The sequence below is a fragment of the Bombyx mori genome, chromosome 21 (genome assembly GCF_030269925.1).
Source record: "Bombyx mori chromosome 21, ASM3026992v2".
NCBI lineage: Eukaryota > Metazoa > Arthropoda > Insecta > Lepidoptera > Bombycidae > Bombyx > Bombyx mori.
The window spans coordinates 4,437,950-4,456,752 of record NC_085127.1 but is presented as its reverse complement, the minus strand read 5'-3'; the positions used below and the strand labels follow the sequence as shown (position 1 = coordinate 4,456,752).

Here is an 18,803-nt window from a genome sequence, read left to right as displayed (position 1 = left end):
ACAGAGTTTATGTGTATCCAGGCCGCGTGAGCGAACACTACACTTGCATAGGTCACGACGCGACGGAACGTATGCAGTAGAGCTTGTAAAGGCTTGTCACCTTGTTACGAAGAGAAAATTTATCTGAAGCGATCTGAAGTTTATTATGCATGAGCTCCATCTTCCTACTCGAGTAGTAGATAGCCGTCTCAGCGCAAAGAGCTAATTGGGATGCTCGATCGAGGTATATCGTTAATATTATATTATATAGGCTGGTCTTAGTTGGAAAGTAACATTCAGATTATGACATTTATGAGGTTTATTAACATTATACTAAGTAAGCTGTGCTTGTTAGCTCATCGATAGCATAAGCGTAATCGCATGAGTAATCACTGGTGGTGTGTCGTGCTGTGAGGCACACAGGCGCGCACAGGTAGGTACCACCACCTTGCCTATTTCTACGGCGGAGCTGCCGTTGTACTATAGATCGGAGATTTGGTACTCTTAACACCAAGTGAGATTCTTAACACCAGGTGGGCCGTGAGCTCGTTCACCAGTTTAGGCAACAAAAAAATCTAGAACAAGAAAAGTTTCCGTCCAAATTTTTTATTTATTTACGCATACCTGACATTTTATGAATCACAGTGAAATGCTTTTTGTTTTTTTTTTTTTGTTTATGACAATAACATTTTTCTACGAATTCCACAATGATAAAAATCGAAAATAATTATCTGTTGATTTCAAAAACAATTAAGTCAAATACAACAAAGAGCTGAATTCTTTACGAAAAACAAAAAAAAAATAGATTATCGTGTGACGTGATACCGAGAACTCCTTTGAAACGATATTTAGTGACATTCTGATAAGATAATAATGAATTTATTGAAATGAATTTTAAAAACGCCTGAATGTAATATGCGAGTAGCAATCAGTGAGACAAATAAGTATTTTTTCGCTTATTTGAAAAATTATACGTATTTACTTATAAGGCGCCAGCTTATAATTGAATTAATGTTTGGTTTAGGAATGTGTGCGATTAATTAATGTATTTATTCTTCATTTAATTTTTCTTTCTTGTTTAAAGTTCTACATGAACTATGTAGCAGAAGAAACATTGAATTTCCATTATGATTGTATAAAACGTGTGCAATATAGCTATTATATTCATTATTAAATAAACAAAAACGCTAAATCGTTTTCATAATTAAAAGTTGATGTATCTTTATTGATGTACAAATATATTTTATATTTTAGGTTATAAACTATAATTTAGTAGGTGTCCATTTAATATAATGTAAAACGGAACGTACACACATAGTTGCCAAGAATGGAGGTCACGTCACATCGTGCGAGGGGCGGAGCGCCACCAGTACGTCAGTAGTCAGTACTCAGTGCAGTGTTACCCCGCCTCCGTCAGTGAGGTCCGTGCTTTCGGTGACTCAGTGATAAACAAACCTCCTCAGTGCCTACATGTCCGATATGCAGGTTTGAATTCCACCCTGGAACGCAGAGCCGGCTCCATGTATCGTAGTCCGCGCCCAACTCCACACAAGTGAGCCGCGTCCTTCGCTTCTCCTGCCAACTGTGCTCCCTGCTCTCCACATATGACCTCGGTGGCCTCTTGTTGCAGATGTCAGCCGCCGCCGCACGCCCTACGGCGGTTTTATCACATTTTAGAAAATGACTGAAGGCTCACTCTTGCATCATGATACACCGGTGAGTTTTTTTAGGGCGCACAAAGTTGTCTGCCGATGCCGCGCGTTTAGAACTGTCAAATGGCGCGCGATTGCGTGAACTCTTACGGAACGTGTTAAAGTCGAAAACAGTGTGAATTTGCCGGACAAATTGGGAAGTATTTTCGTACGTAATCGTATATTGACCATGAATTCACGCGAGTTCATTAAAACCGGCTCGGCATTCAGGAACCAGTCTCCAATTGAATTCAACGTTTGGTAATTAATGAATTAATCGTGTTTTTTTTGTTGTATATATTTTCTATATAAACACATGCCGCCATACAAATATTTATCAACCAATCGTAGCCAGTAGTATCTACCTACCTAGTGTAAAGCATATCCGAGCCATCGTCAGATATATCAGATAACATATAACATATTTAAGCAGATTTACTTGATAAATCGTTTCTACTACTTGAAATAGAGCAAATAAATTATTTAATAATCACTTGTGTTTTGTGTACGTGGACGAATACAGATTAGCTGAACAGAGAATGTAAATTGGGCTTGAATTAATTTATTACGTTGTAGTATTTAAACAGGTGCACGGTAATTATTGACACATTTATTTAAACGATGTGGAGGAGGACGCATAGGATTCAAATAATATACACATTTATCGGTATTTTTTTTCCAATTTACAAGAAATGAAAATCCCGGATATAAATGTGTGCTAGCGTATTTATTGATATTATTTATCTTAAATAAACATAACAATGTTGTTGTGATATAAGATTCGGAACTTATAAAAGTAACAAGCTCTGTCTATTATTGCTTAGTTTTAGCAAAGCCCTTTTCACAGTAAAAGAAACACTGCCTGTTATTTTTTACTGGTGGTAGGACCTCTTGTTAGTCCACGCGGGTAGGTACCACCACCCTGCCTATTTCTGTCGTGAAGCAGTAATGCGTTTGGGTTTGAAGGGTGGGGCAGCCGGTGTAACTATACTGAGATCTTAGAACTTATATCTCAAGATGGATGGCGCATTTACGTTGTAGATGTCTATGGGCTCCAGTAACCACTTAACACCAGGTGGGCCGTGAGCTCGTCCACCCATATAAGCAATAAATAAATAAATATATATATAATTCTTCTTAATCGTTTTCTCATTGCTGAGGATTGTGATTCAGTAACACTTTTTCAACAGAATGCCATCATTAGACGCGATCACCCGCCTGGTGAAACGCGGTGCTGATAGGTATATATCCAGTTGGTTGGACGTCTGACCAGTCCAGACGCGTTGGGATCCGACCTCTTGGCCTTTTCCCTTCGACTTTCCCTATCAACATCAGCTGTTACACAATATATCATGAATACAACGTTTTTTCTTGTGCGATATCATAATTTGATAATGATTAAACATTTAATATAATGATGAAACTTTAAAAGGTTTTCGTACTACCATCAAATTAGGTCAAGTTTCGTCAATACCAAGATATACAATACGGACACGTGGTTTTTTTTTTTTAGTACGGACTATTGATTGCTTTAACATTATCACATTTTCCGACATTACATCCATTTTTTTTTTTGTTATCTATACTCCTAAAAAATATAATATGTACCTACTTATTTAAACATTTTTACTTACTCATGACATGCTCAATAATGTACCTTCTTATTTAACATTTTATGATATCTATTCTATACTAATACTAATACTAATATATATAAATCTACAGTGGTTTTTACGGATGTTCCGTTATAACTACTGAACCATGCATCCGATTGATTTGAAACTTGGTATCAATGTAGAAAATACATGTACTTAATGGATAGGCTAATATTTATATGAGTGTTGGACTCCCTAATAATAATGACAATAAATAATAATGTTAATTTTAAATGCCCAACGAATTGGGCGAGTATGGCTAGTAAATTCATAATATTTAACATGTATATAAATTACATAATATGTATAAGGAAAACGCAGCGTGGGTAGGTCTTTTACAAGGTAGGCCGATGACCTGCTAAAGGTCTCGGAAATCCGATAGATGAAGGCTGTTGCAAAGGTTCTGTGGGCTGGTGATGATGACAATTATGATGATGATATACAACATAATAGCTTTATACGAAATCGTAAGCTCGATGTAGTTCGAATATTATTAATTACTAATTACCCAAATTATAATTTTGCGGATTTGATTTTTATTACACGATGTTATTCCTTCACCGTGGAAGTCAATCGCGAACATAATTTGTTAAGTACGTATTTCATTAGAAAAGTTGGTACCCGCCTGAGATTCGAACACCAGTGCAACGCTCAATACGAATGTACCGGACGTCTTATCATTTAGGCCACGACGACTTAAACGCGGATCCTAAGGTGGCAAAGTCGACGATACTGTGACAGAAAACTTCACTGGAATAGCAAAACTACTGCAGCAATTATTGGTGGTAGGACCTCTTGTGAGTCCGCGCGGGTGGGTACCACTACCCTGCCTATTTCTACCGTGAAGCAGTAATGCGTTTCGGTTTGAAGAGTGGGGTAGCCGTTGTAACTATACTGAGAACTTAGAACCTATATCTCAAAGTGGGTAGCGCATTTACTTTGTAGATGTCTATGGGCTCCAGTAACTACTTAACACCAGGTGGGCTGTGAGCTCGTCCACCCATGAAAGCAATAAAAAAATATACCTAAACGTACTCAATAACTTATATTTTATAGTATGATATGAAATACTTTTACCTCAGAAGATACCGCGAGGCACGCCTAGTTAAACGTTAGTATCAAATGTATGCTGATTCAACAACACAGCGGAAGGAAAGGTGTGGTTATTGTATTTCGCAACAAAGAAATCACGATTGAATAACATTAATATTTTACTAGCTTATTATTACTGAACTAGGCTTGAATTTAATCCTTCATATTTGCTCTTTATTTAATTGTTAAATCCAGACTCCCGTTTCTCTCATTCGGCCGACCAGGCGAAGAATTTTTTTTCCTACCTAAGCTGATAGTCTTGAGAGGCTATTTCAGCGTAACCTTAGCTAGTAGGTGAGCTCACGGGGCTCAAACCGGAGTGATGCTAACACTGACCCTAACAAGAGCAGTGCTTCGCAGAATCTACCACCGGATCGAAAAGGCGACCCACTAAGAAGATCCGGCGAGAAACTCAGTGAGCTGTGTCTGTGGATGAAGAATGTAAATGAAATAAAGTTTCGTTAACATTCCTGGATTTTAAAAAAGCCGATAGTACCTTTTAATTATTTATATTATTCTTGGTTCCCACCAAAATCTCTCGGATCTTCATTAGCCGGTTTCGAGGTATATGTGTATACCTATACTATAATTGATTTATTTAAGTATTTATAATCGCTACTAAATCTTCCAGCTTTAATATTAAACACGATAACAAACTTTTACTAAAGAAAATTGTAATAATTAAATTATATTAACATAATAATCATAAATTATATTGAAAGAAATCGTGTAGTTATCGGTAAATTAGTTAATTATTGCTTATCTAAATGACTATTTTAATGTCTTCCACGAAGAACGAAAATTGTTATTTTTACATAGATATTCATGATGGTAACGACTGCATTATCAACAATTCAAACAGAACCATCCTTTTGTATTGTTCTTCGAAAACAATAAATTGTTATTTTGAGTTTTTTCTTCTCTCTGAAATTATTTTTGAAGCTGGGTCTGTCGACGGGCTTAGGGCATAATATAGGTCTAATATAGGTCGAACATATGTTCACGTCCTACTCTGCGCTCAGTTCTTACCGGATACGCCTTCCACAAAATCTGAAACTACGAAGAATGGTGAATAATGCTAATGAAAATTAAAATAACATCATTTTACATCATGTCGTTTTTGTTTTTATAAAACAATTCCATCTCTACCAACGAACTCATTGAATTTAAAATTGAACTACCTGTGTCTACAGTATTATTTTAATCGTGAAACCTATTGGCTCCAACCACGTAACGTCAACGGCCGTGAACTTGTTTACAGTAGGCCGTCTAAAAAGCATTAGTATACTTTTATCGCCAAAATGGCTCCTTTTTTATCTTTGAACATATTACTCGTATATAATATTTAAGTCATTACCAGTAATACTATAGTGATTTGTGACCGGTTGTCTTATTCTTATCGCGTTCGAGAAATTACTACCCTCATTCGTCACTGATCGTAAGTAAAATAAGTTTTTTATCACTATCCTTCGTTTAAGCCAGTGGTCGGTAACACGCGGCACGCGAGCCTCATGCGGCCCTTTGACTCCTCGGCTATGACTCTTCCGCGAAATGTTTTAGCTCGGGCACGGAATATTACTTATTATCTTGCCTTGTACGACAAGTAAATGTTTTTGAAACACAAGACTATATAAGATATATGTGTTTAAAAAAAATGTCGCTTTGAATAAATTTCAATTGTGTGTTATCTATCTTTCGCTCTTTTGGTTGACAAGGTTGCCGCCACTGGTCTAACTAAACGTGTGCATCATAAAAAATCATTGTCCGTTCCATTTATTGTTGCGACATATGATTGCAATTTTTAAGCGAACTCAGATAAAGAATGAAGGTTCACAATTTGACTGGTTTATGTGTGTGATACCTCAGAACCTTCTTCTTGGTGTTTTTTTTATAGCATTGATGGTTGGAAGAGCTCACGGTCCGCCTGGTGTTAAGTGGCAACCGGAGCCCATAGACATTTACAACGTAAATGCCGCCACCCACCTCGAGACATGACCGATTTTGATGATTCTTTTTTCATTGAAAATCTAGTGCTTTTCGCTATTATTGATCAAAGGCTTTTCGTGTAGACCTATTTAAATTTTATTAAGATTATAGTTTGTATCGTACCTGTTGTATTTAATTGATCTCGAGTACATTTTTGAAGTGAAACTTCCTTATTTTTTATTCTTTATTAGTGCCATACACCTATTAGGTTAAGTCGACCTCGAGTACATTAATGATATGTTTACTTATTTTATTTTGTCAAAGTCGATTTACTTTTCTTATTAATTTTTTTATATTTTATTATATTCATTTAACTTATATATACGATAAGCCACGGCCTTTTTGTATTTTGATACATCGAAAATTAGCATTAACTTAAGTTCGTCAACAACCGTTTGCCAGAAAACTTGTTAATCAGACACTTTGACCTTCAGACTGAATTGTTAAATGAACAATGAACATAAAACATGTTAAATTCGGTATTATAGCAACATATTAAAAATACATATTCGCATAGTTATGTTGCTAAGAAAATAATTGACACCGTATTTGAGAAGACAACACCAAACAATATCACAATAAAATTTTTACATCTTTGTTCGCCGCGAATCTAGACACGTCGCTGCATATTAATTTTGATGAATTTAGCCAAATAGATTTCGGTTTATTAAGCCTTGAACCGCATTGAGCTTTGTATCGCAATCATTTATACGCACTCTACGAGTTTTTAATACAGTAATAGCTGAATTGTTGACATTCTTTTAAAATGTATACAAAACAGTATGAATGTTTCCCATAGACACACAGCTCACTGAGTTTCTCGCCGGATCTTCTCAGTGGGTCGCGTTTCCGATTCGGTGGTAGATTCTGCGAAGCACTGCTCTTGCTAGGGCCAGTGCTAGCAACACTTCCAGTTTAAGCCCCGTGAGCTCACCTAAACGTCATGGAGAAGCTGAAATAACCTCTCAAGGCAATCAACATAGGTAGAAAAAAAATGAATGTTTTTGAAGTGAAACTTCTTTAGGCGCATGAGGGTAAAATTTTTACAGAACGTCACGCAGGTATGCAACGGAAGTGACATCAAACTACTATTGAAATTAAGTACTTGTCAAATGTCAGTAGTAGTTTTTTTTTTTTTTTTTTTTAATTTATTGAAAGCATTGGCAACACGGCCATCAGCTTAAACTAATTTTACAAAAAAATAGAACATGAACTAGAACTTACAATAAAACACAAATAAAAGAAACAAACCAAACCAAGAAACAATTACAAATCATTGAAAATAACAAATTAATGACAAAATGAATTGCAAGAACTTACTATAAAAAAATAAAAACTTACAAGTTTTCTTTCAACAAACAACAAAAAAAGAATATGAGTCGTTATAAAAAAATAATTAAACTTGCACATAAGCAGGAGACCTATGATACATTCATGAATTATACATTCATAGTCGTCCTATAGTGTGAAGTACAAAATTATACACTATTGAGAATAGTTGTGGAAGCTTTAAAATACCTTGAATGGAATTAGGAATAGATTTTAAGCCTGTGTCTTTACATAATGCATTAAACAATAATCTCTGTTGATTGAATTCAGGACAATTAAAAAAAATATGATCTAGATCACACATGCCAGAGTTACAATAAGTACATGCAGCTGAATCACTTAACTTTAATCTAAAAAGATGCGCAGGAAAATGGCCGTGGCCTATACGTAATCTACAAATAATCGATATAAAGGCTCTTCCCGGGAAGAATCTAAAACTATCAAACCAAGATTTAGTACTAGGTACTGGGACTATTTCAGCTAACCATTTACCTTTCGTTTCTCTGGACTTAGACAAGTAATTAGACCAACGTTTCATCATATTTTGTTTAATTGAATAAACTAAATCTGAATACGGAACTTTAAAATCGGAAATATTTATATCTTTTGTAGATTTCGCTAATTTATCAACAAATTCATTACCCACAATACCAGAGTGACCTGGCACCCAGCAAAATTCAATAAATATATTTCTAAAATACAAAAAACTCAAACAACTTCTTAACTTATAAATTAAATAATTTACAGATGCACTAATACATTTATTTTTAAGAGCTTGCAAGGCGCTCATTGAATCAGATAGAATTAAAATTTTGTCCCCTGCAGAGTAATTTACTCGAATGTGCTCTAAAGCATATATAATGCCTAGTACTTCAGCCGAAAAAACAGAGAAAAAATTGCTACATTTATAAACTGATCCTATGTTCATGGATGAATCAAAAAATGCAAAACTAGTTCTATCTTTAGTTTTAGAGCCATCTGTATACACTTTAACAAAATCAGTCTTATCTTCAAGGAACTCCAGAAAATCATTTTTAGATTTAAACTTGATTAGATCAACAGCCACATCTCTCAACATGTCATGAAAGTTATATTCGAAACAAGGCAATACGGTAGACCAAAATACCACATCCTGAAATTCAAAATTCAAGTACGTTAAGGCACTGGATATGGAGGAAGAATTAGGAAGCGGAATTAAATTATAATTTGGAATATTTGCATACTTCAAATACCTGTAAGTTACTTGATTATCACGGCTAATAAGCTTAAGGCAATAATTATCTAATATAAAACTTCTTCGTATGAATAGAGGAACAATACCAGCCTCAACTTCCAAGGAATTAATGGGAGACGACATCATAGCACCAGTAATTATTCGTAATGCTCTATTTTGCACAATATCTAATTTCTTAAGAAGAGAAAAATTTGCGTCCGAAAAGAACATACAGCCATAATCGAAATGGCTTCGGATTGTTGCAATGTAAATAGTTTTTAAAACTTTGGGATCAGCTCCCCATTTTATTCCAGTTAGCGATTTTAATATATTCAAACCTAATTCAGCTCTTTTACAAATAACATCAATATGAGTTTTCCACGAAAGATCAAAATCTAGAGAAAGACCAACATATTTTACGAAAGATTGAGCAGGAATAATAACATAATTGTATAAAACTTTAGGGTAATGCAATCCATTTTGGGAAAATAAAATTGCAGTACTTTTGGAAATATTGACCTCAAGTTTTAGGGAATTTGTAAGTAAATCGTAAATATTACGCAAACAACTATTCATAACCGATTCACCACTTTTAATATCATTACAGTTTACATAGAGAACAAGATCGTCAGCAAAGAATAAATGTTTAACAGAATTTGGAATTTTCTTTATGAAACATACTAAACTAAGTATGAATATGAGAGGTGATAAAACGCAACCTTGAGGAGTACCTTTAGTAGAAATTTTAGGACCAAATAAACTAGATTTAATTTTCAAAAACATAGAGCGCTTGTTCAGGAAATTGTACAGCCAGAACAGAACATGTCCTGGAAAGCCTAAAGAATGTAGACTTTCAATAAGGTAGGAATGATCTATATTATCAAAAGCCCCTTTAATATCCAAAAATACCGCTAATGTAAATTGATTATTATGGAAGTTATTTTTAATATCGCCAATCAAACAGCTTAAGTTATCTATTGTACTTTTACCTTTACGAAATCCGTATTGAGTACTTGGTATTAAGTTGTTATTTTCAGTAAACCACTCTAACCTGTTTTTTAACATAGTTTCGAAAATTTTCGAAAAACAAGAAGTTAATGAAATGGGTCTGTGAGAATTGATACAGTTGGGATCCTTGTAAAGCTTTAAAATCGGTACTACATGTTGAGTTTTCCAAATCGGAGGAATACAGTTGTTTTGCCAAAGATCATTAAATATTTGACATAAAATTTCCTTGGCATACTGGGGAAGATTTTTGATTACTTTATAAGGGATGAAATCAGGACCAGGGGAGGTTTCCTTTTTATTTTCTAATGCAGTCGCAAATTCGCCCATAGAGAATGGGTCTACCAGCCATTGAGCCTCCGGTTTTCCGAGGCTGTTAAAAAAATCTTGTAACTTAGATTCGGAAATTTCATTCTCAGAACCAGCTATCGAATCCAAAAACAAAGATGCATTAGCGGGATTTTGAAAAAAACTTGAAGACGAAGAAATGTTATTGAGTTTAGCGTGCTTAAATCTACGAATGTGATCCCAAATAATTTTACTCGAAGTCATTCGATTGAATGATGAACAAAGATTCATCCAGCTTGAACGTTTTATTTCATATAAAGTTATTTTCTTCAAAGCGTCCAGCTTTTTAAAAATAATATAGTTTTCCATATTTGGATAATGCTTGTACGATAATAAAGCAACTTTGGCTTGTAAAACTACGCGGTCACAATCAGCATTCCACCAAGGAACAGCTTTGGAACAATTCCGTTTTTTGTGCGAGTAACACTTTTTGTCAAAAGTCATTAATATGTCATGTAAAATACTCAAAAACATATTATAATTTTCAAGAGGGTTATCAGCGAAGCTAAAACTTGAAAACTCACTTTCACATAACTTATTAAATTTTGACCAGTCAATCTTATTAAAATTTATGTTAGCTAAAGAGGTATTATCTAGTGTAACTTGATTTATTGAAGAGGTGGTCGGGCCAAAGGAAGGATGGGAAGGAAGAAAAGCATCGTTAAAGACTTCAATAAGTAGTGGGAAATGATTACTACTGAGCAAATCATCAAGGACAGAAACTGTGCAACTAGAGCTAAGAGCAGGGGAAGCGAATACTAGATCCAATACATTTCCTTGTTGACCAAATGGAGCAAAGGTTGTGATTGTGTCATCATTTAAACAAACTAACTCAGAACTTTCCACATAATCATGAAGGGCTTTACCTCTTCTATCATTGACTCTTGAACTCCAGGAAGCATGATGTGCATTGAAGTCACCAATTATTAAATAATTATTTGAAACAAATTTAGAACATGAATCTTTCAATAAATTAATAGTGAACTTACCATTTGGTGGTGGAGGAATGTAAACACATAAAATGTCAAAAGAAAAATTATTAATGTAAACTGTAATTAAAATATTTTGAAAATGATATTGAGAAATTGTGTCTATTATTTTAAATTTATACTTAGAGCGTAATGCAATAGCAACCCCACCATGTGGGTGGTTGGAATCTCTTCTTATAACATTAAATCCAGGTAATTTGATGATTTTATGTGAAGTTAACCAGGTTTCATTGAATAAAATCATATCAACACACTTGTCAAGTTTACTGAGGAAATTTTTAAGTTGATCTAATTTAGGAAATAAACTTCTAGAGTTCCAATGAATGATATTAAACTGACCAACAGAATTATGCATATAAGATTGAGTAGAACTATCCATAATTTATGATGTAAAATTCGTTACTAGCATTTCTTTAATTAACTGAGTAGATATAGGTCCAGAAGGGGATTTAGAATCCTTTTTCTTTAACAATTCTATTAAAGTTTTTGTAATGGTTCTGATGACAATTTCTGAATTGATAATGTCTGAAATTAAAGCCCTACCTTGAGGGGTCTTCGCAGATATAGGTATGTCAGAAGAGGTCACGGGGTTCTTAATAACAGGAGTCTTTAGTATGGCTGCATATGATGTTTGCTTGCCGATGATCTTATTTTTTACTTCAGCAACCTTGGCTGCCTTTACTGAGCAAGAGTAAGAAACTGCAGAATGTGGCCCACTGCAGTTGGAGCACTTGAAGATGTTGGGAGTGCTGCACTCCTTATAAAAATGATAGCCTGAACAAATAGAGCAAACTTGAGTGGCTTTACAGGCACCACTTCCATGTCCGAATTTGTAGCATTTGAAGCACTGTAACACAGGTCTAATATAATCCGAAACAGGCATCCAAATATGCTCGTATGTGACGTGATCAGGATGGCTAGACGCCAAAAATGTAACCAGCACAGTTTGCAGTGGCTTGTCACTTCCATTCTCTTGTTTTTTGAAAAATCTTTTTACTCCGAGTATTGTGCATGAAGCTTTTAAATTTACTAAGAGATTCTTCGTTCAATTCCACAGGAGCTCGAATAATTCCTTGACTCTCAATGCTATCGTAAGGTATTTTTGCTGTCCAATTGTTTAACTCCATAAAACTTACATTTAATAAAAAAGCGTTGGCATCCCGAGCACAGCCAAAGTAAATTTTAGCAAAAAAGGTACCAGCAGCTTTGACATACTGGACCCCTTGAATATTTTTTAATGCTTTGTTTATTTTTAACAGGTCCATTGGGACTCTGTTATTTGGTTGTGAGATGCTTGATTGAAGAAGCACTGGGTATTCTTTTTTTGTAAGGTCTTCGTAAAGAGCATGGTGGTCTTTAAAAAGACCGCGCTTATTTTTAATGAAAGTCATTTTTATTTTGCGGCTTTCGTCGTATTCAGATGACTTCATTCTTCTTTTTCCCATTATTATGGGAGCGGACACAGGGGCGGAGCTGAAGCCCTCACCCCCGTCGTCATCGTCCATTATTACGGAACACACTTATGAAATATAATTTTAAACTCAAACACAGTGAAAAATTAGGAAACAATGTCGTAAAAAAGGGCTAAAACCAAATAAATTAAAATTAACTTGAAAAAAGCGCCTATTTAGTTTGACGTTCCCGCCCTTTTTTTTTTCTCAGTAGTAGTAGTTGTTGTATTTTTCCAACTGGAAGGCAAATGTATCATCATACCATACAGCCTAATATTTTATAATTTTTTTGTGAAAAATGATAATAGGAATTGAAATGAAATGAAAAGAATTTGGAACATTAATCAAATAGCATGAAATTAAATTAGTCAATTCAATTGGCAAAATATTAGTCATTTACCATTTAGAAATCTAAACATAATGTGACTGTCAACACTGAGGTTTGAGATTGACATTTGACAGACTTTTGGCGGGAACATATCTTCCTTTTTCCCTTCCTCAAGTCTCGGAGATCTAAAGTTTTAGATTTGTATAAATTTAAGCAAGACTTATAAATTAGTTCGCCAAAAAAGTTTCACTTCTGACATGTGTACTTTGTACGCACGCACTTTTTGTTTTTGTTACGGGCCTAAAGAAAACAGCATACGAACATGAAAATGTAAGTGCCGAAAGTGTAGTCAAACTAACGTCGTGCCTTATATCATCACATCGGGTGTACTGAAAGTTGTTCCCGATAATAGTCAGTATTATAGTGAACGCAATTCTTGACGCAAAAAAAAATGCTGGTTGTGTGGTGTCGATGTGGAATAGCAGTAGGAATACCAGCAGCATTGCTTAGATGGTTGGACGAGCTCACGGCCCACCTGGTATTAAGTGGTTACCGGAGCCTATAAACATCAACAGCGTAATGTCGCCACCCACCTTGAAACATAATTTGAAAGTCTCAGTTTTACAGTACACACGGCTGCTCCACCCTTCAAACCGAAAAGCATTAATGCTTCACAGCAAAAAGAGACAAGGTGGTCATACCTACCCGTGGAGGCTCACAAGACGCTTAACCAGCAACAATACTCAAATAAAAAAGTGCATGTTTCATTTTGGTACACGATGTTATTCTTCCACTGTGAAAGTCAGTCGTGAACGTATATTAAGTACGTATTTTATTAGAAACTAGCTGACCCGGCAGACTTCGTAGTGTCTCAATCGATAAATAAAATACCTAAACTTTTGTATAAAATAAACTTAAAACAAACAAAAAGAATCCGTCCGACGGTGGACACATCAAAGGAAAAACAAAATTGTTATTTTTATTTAATTCCGAGCATTTTCATATTTATTTACCTTTTATACCGTCTCTGGACTTCCACAAATAATTCAAGACCAAAATTAGCCAAATCGGTCCGGCCGTTCTCGAGTCTTAGCGAGACTAACGAACAGCAATTCATTTTTATATATATAGAAGAAGAAGAAGAAGATATTGCTACCTGCCCGCGGGATTCGAACACCGACACAGCCGATTCGATTGCACCGGGCGTCTTATCCTTTAAGCCGCAACAACTTCAAACTTCATTTATTGGTGTTGTAACCTCGCACGCGGAAGTACTTGCATTCTACATTTTTTTTTATTTTTTATTGCGTAGATGTGTGGACGAGCTCACAGCCCACCTGATGTTAAGTGGTTACTGGAGCCCATAGACATCTACAACGTAAATGCGCTACACTCCTTGAGATATAGTTCTAAGGTCTCAGTATAGTCACAACGGCTGCCCCACCCTTCAAACCGAAACGCATTACTGCTTCACGGCAGAAATATGCGGGGCGGTGATACCTACCCGTGCGGACTCACAAGAGGTCCTACCAACAGTAATCTGTTAAGCAGTCAAGCATCCCAATTTAATGGGAGTGACAGATGTTCTAGAGTGCATTCAGAGTTCTGTCGCATGTCTCAAGGTGGATCGTGGCATTTACATTGTCATGCCTATCGTGGTAACAACTTAACACCAGGTGAGGGGTGAGTTCGTTCATCCATCTACGCAATAAAAACAGTAAAAAGTAAAATAAACTACAAAGAAAAGTAAATTGTTAACTGGATAAATTAATTATATTGTCGGTGTTTCACTGTATGTCGTATGTCACTAGATCGGACATAGTGGTAGTAAATATATTAGATATTTAAATATATTTTTACTGGTGGTAGGACCTCCTGTGAGTCCGCGCGGGTAGGTACCACCACCCTGCCTATTTCTGCCGTGAAGCAGTAATGCGTTTCGGTTTGAAGGGTGGGGCAGCCGTTGTAACTATACTGAGATCTTAGAACTTATATCTCAAGGTGGGTGGCGCATTTACGTTGTAGATGTCCATGGGCTCCAGTAACCACTTTAAACCAGGTGGACTGTGAGCTCGTCCACCCATCTAAGCAATAAAAAGATAGGTAGTAGCACAGTAGTGTTGTAGTAAATCAGTACTCACCGGCCTACTATCGCTATTATTATTGCCAAGACGGTATAATTCCGAGAACTAGCAAAGAATATCCAGCGAGTTTTATAACTGGTTATACTATTTCGCTTCCCGCTCTGATCGGTTTATGATTTTGAAGTTTTAAAATTGTCGTATTGTAGCTTACGGGCAACTTATTAGCATATTATCCGTGTGTATCGGAGGATTTTTATGACATATTTTTATTTTTATTTTCGAATGCTCAATTTAAGAATCGGCAATGTTTATAGCAGAAGAAAAATAGTCTTCGAAATTACAAAAATAATTAACCAGTTTTTACAATAATTAAGATTCATATTGCTTAAAAAAATTAGAGTGCTTTCGGTAGATTTTTCGTATACTCATATGTACCTGAAAAACAATAAAGTAATATGTTCACAATGAGGTTAGTTCATTTACTTCCCACGTGTTAGAATGCACAGCACTTCGCAACAACGTTTAAAAAATAACTTGTGATATTCTCAATAGTTCAGAAGCTAATTTACGTATTCTAGAGGTAGTTTTCCAATTACAGAGCATAATGCGACTCAGTGGCGCACAATGCCGAATTATGCTGGAGCTTAATTGGAACGTGAATTAGTTTTCAAATGCATCAGCAGAGTGCGCTAAGTTAGCACAGTTTTAATTAACATTGATTATTTCTAAGAAACTACGACGAAACGAAAGCCTTACAATTTTTTTCAACATTAAATAATATTACTAACGATAACATAAACAAAAATTCGATCAATGACAACTTAAAGAAAAAACACTTGTCAATTTTCTGTTACTGAGTTTTTTTTTTATTGCCTTTGTAGGCAGACGAGCATACGGCCCACCTGATGATGAGTGGTTACCGTCGCCCATGGACTTCAGCAATGCCAGGGGCAGAGCCAAGCCGCTGCCTACCGAGTTGGTATCGATTGCGAGTATCACGCGAGAGCAGTACTTTTGAGAGTGCTCGATTGTGCGAAGCGTTGCTGTAGTTGGAACATTCAACGTTGAGCATTATGCCGCATAATGCGCTCTTGTGCTGTAATTGGAAAACTACCTTAATCTCCTTCGGTGTTCGCGAAGCGTAAACATAATTTAAAACCACTTTTACGATTTAATCTCGCGTTTTTTATTGACATTATATTATTTTCCGATGTAGCGAATACTTTACAGTTTTCGTTAACTGCCAAAAACGTAAAATTAGTATTAATTATAATATTTTTCACGGTCTACTTCTGACGGAAGCGTATTATTTTTTATAAAAAACAAACAATCAAATTGATGAAACAATACCACATACAGGGTGTCCCAGAAAGAATAGATACTCCTGAAACACCTCATAGTAGAGCTATTGGGGACTGAAAATAAAAAATAAAGCAAGATACTTCTTAGGTTTATAGAAAAATACCAAATTTCAATATAAAAAAATACGCTAGTTACTCATAATATGATTTCCTGCACATTCCTTAGTCCATGTAGAATATTATAACACCAAAAAGCCTATGGATTTCATTTATTTGTAGCTGTTGTATATGTATTCCAGAAACGCACAGCAGTATTGAAAATGTCAACTTTTTTTTTAAATACGTAATTTGGGTACTACTACCTGAGATTTTTTTAAATATTTTTTTTGTGGCCCCAGTAGTTATACTATGAGGTGTTTCAAGACTATCCATTCTTTTTGGGACACCCTGTATATATATTTATTGGGCGTCTTTCTGACATTGCTTTTATAGTTTCTCAATTATTGTGACATTGAAATTTGTGCTTGCACGTGCGTTGCGTTCAGTAGACGCGTGACGACAATACGTTAATGTAGGTATATAGATTCGGTCTAATATATTTAATGAAGCGTCCGGGCGTAATAAAGGTAGGAAAATAAAGATAGGAATAAGGATAGGATAGAGAAATAAATATAGGAATAAAGGTAGGAAAATGTTGTAGTCGCATCGAGTGATGCGACTCTACAGGTCCGTCAGATTTTCCGGTTTGAAAGGTGACAACCAGTATGCAATATAGTGGACACTACGACCTTCGACGCTTGGGACGTAAAATTTACAACATGCGTACACGTGGTGGTAACAATACCAGATGGACCGTCATCCGGTTCGACTTGAGCAATAAAAAAAAGTGATTATAACATTTCTAATAAAGTGTTAATTTAAAGTTTTTTTTCTTTATTGGACTTTAGTGGACGAGCTCACAGCCCACCTGGTCTTAAGTGGTCACTCGAGCCGTTGACATCTACGACGTAACCCCACCCTTCAAACTGAAACCCATTACTGCTTCACGGCAGAAATAGGTAGGGTGGTGGTACCTACCCATGCGGACTCACAAGAGGTCCTACCATCAGTAATAATAGTAACCAGTAATAGTAGTAATATATCTTACTAGATAGATTTCCCGCGATATCGGTTGCACCTTTGTTGTGGGTGAAAAGGAAATCGCCTAACTTCCACCTACGCTATGCGAACTGCTGACGCGTCATGCCGTGATTGAACCGTCTAAAACCTTGAAGAAAGCCCGGCATACAGGCCACTTGATGGTAAGTAATCAATGTCGCTCATACACATCAATGTCAGACATAGCCAAGTCCTTGTCAGAAGAAAACGGTTTTTTTTATTGCCTATGTAGTCTGACGAGCACACGGCCTTCCTTCCTTTTTTTTTTCAGCTTCCCCCTAACCTTTTTTTTTTTTTTATGATTGAAGGATTACTGGTGGCCCGGAGGCCTTTCCAGTTTCACCAGGACAGATGGGCGAGCAAAGGCTCAGCCAGGAGGGGTGGGATTTGCTAACAGCTACCCGAGCGCCTCCGAAGGAGACCTAACAACTCAAGAGTAGCTGCTTCGCGAATGAATCTACTACCGGATCGGAATCGCGACCCGCTGAGAAGATCCGGCGAGAAACTCAGCGAGCTGATTCATGGGTTAGGTTGCACGGCGAACTCTTTGTCGAGTTCGACGAGTACGGTTACCGGGATCCCTAAGCCTGCTTCTAGTGTTAGAGCTGAAGGCGTCTAATGCAAAGGTTATTGGATCTGATGGATCCGTAAGGACGTGTCTAGGGCGTCGACGGTGACTGGCTCCTGCATGATCAGGATTCGGGGAGTAGTCAGCGGCGGCTACGATAAGGCGATTATCATGACGCATAGCCTTATCGAAGTACCGTTCCGACGCTGACTTCATGTATTTCTGTATAGATTCGAGGCCCAGGTCGTCGTGTAGGTCAACGTTCCTCACGAACCACGGAGCTCCGACGGCTAACCTGCAAAAGCGGGATTGTAGAGATTGAAGGGTGTCTATGTGTGTGCGGGCCGCGTGGGCGAACACCACACTCGCATAAGTCATGACGGGCCTTATGCAAGTTTTGTAAAGTGTCACCTTGTTCCGAAGGGACATTTTAATCCGCTTACAGATCATGGGGTAGAGTCTACCGAGAATAAACGCGGCACGGTCACGGACTGATTTTATATGCGGGCGGAATGTCATCGATGCATCCAGGGTAACGCCCAGGTACTTGACCTTCCTGGCCCAGGGTATGGATTGACTAAAGAGAGTAATCGGGGGTGTGAGATTCCTCCTCCTAATACGGGAGG

At 36.5% G+C, this 18,803-nt stretch overlaps 1 protein-coding gene across 9 annotated transcripts in view; it reads left to right on the top strand.

Moving 5' to 3' along the window:
• Positions 1 to 574: 574 nt before the first annotated feature.
• LOC101742846 (protein AF-9) overlaps positions 575 to 18,803 on the top strand; it is a 31,171-nt gene continuing 12,942 nt past the window's right edge. For 2 of the 9 annotated variants that reach the window (XM_062674665.1, XM_062674663.1), the window contains exon 1: positions 575 to 1,931. Coding sequence is in view for 1 of the 9 variants with exons in the window: in XM_004929552.5 (XP_004929609.1) it covers positions 1,660 to 1,695 (36 nt within the window). In the remaining 8 variants the exon portion in view is untranslated. The other 7 variants (XR_009975922.1, XR_009975923.1, XR_009975919.1 and 4 more) reach the window with 7 other exon arrangements.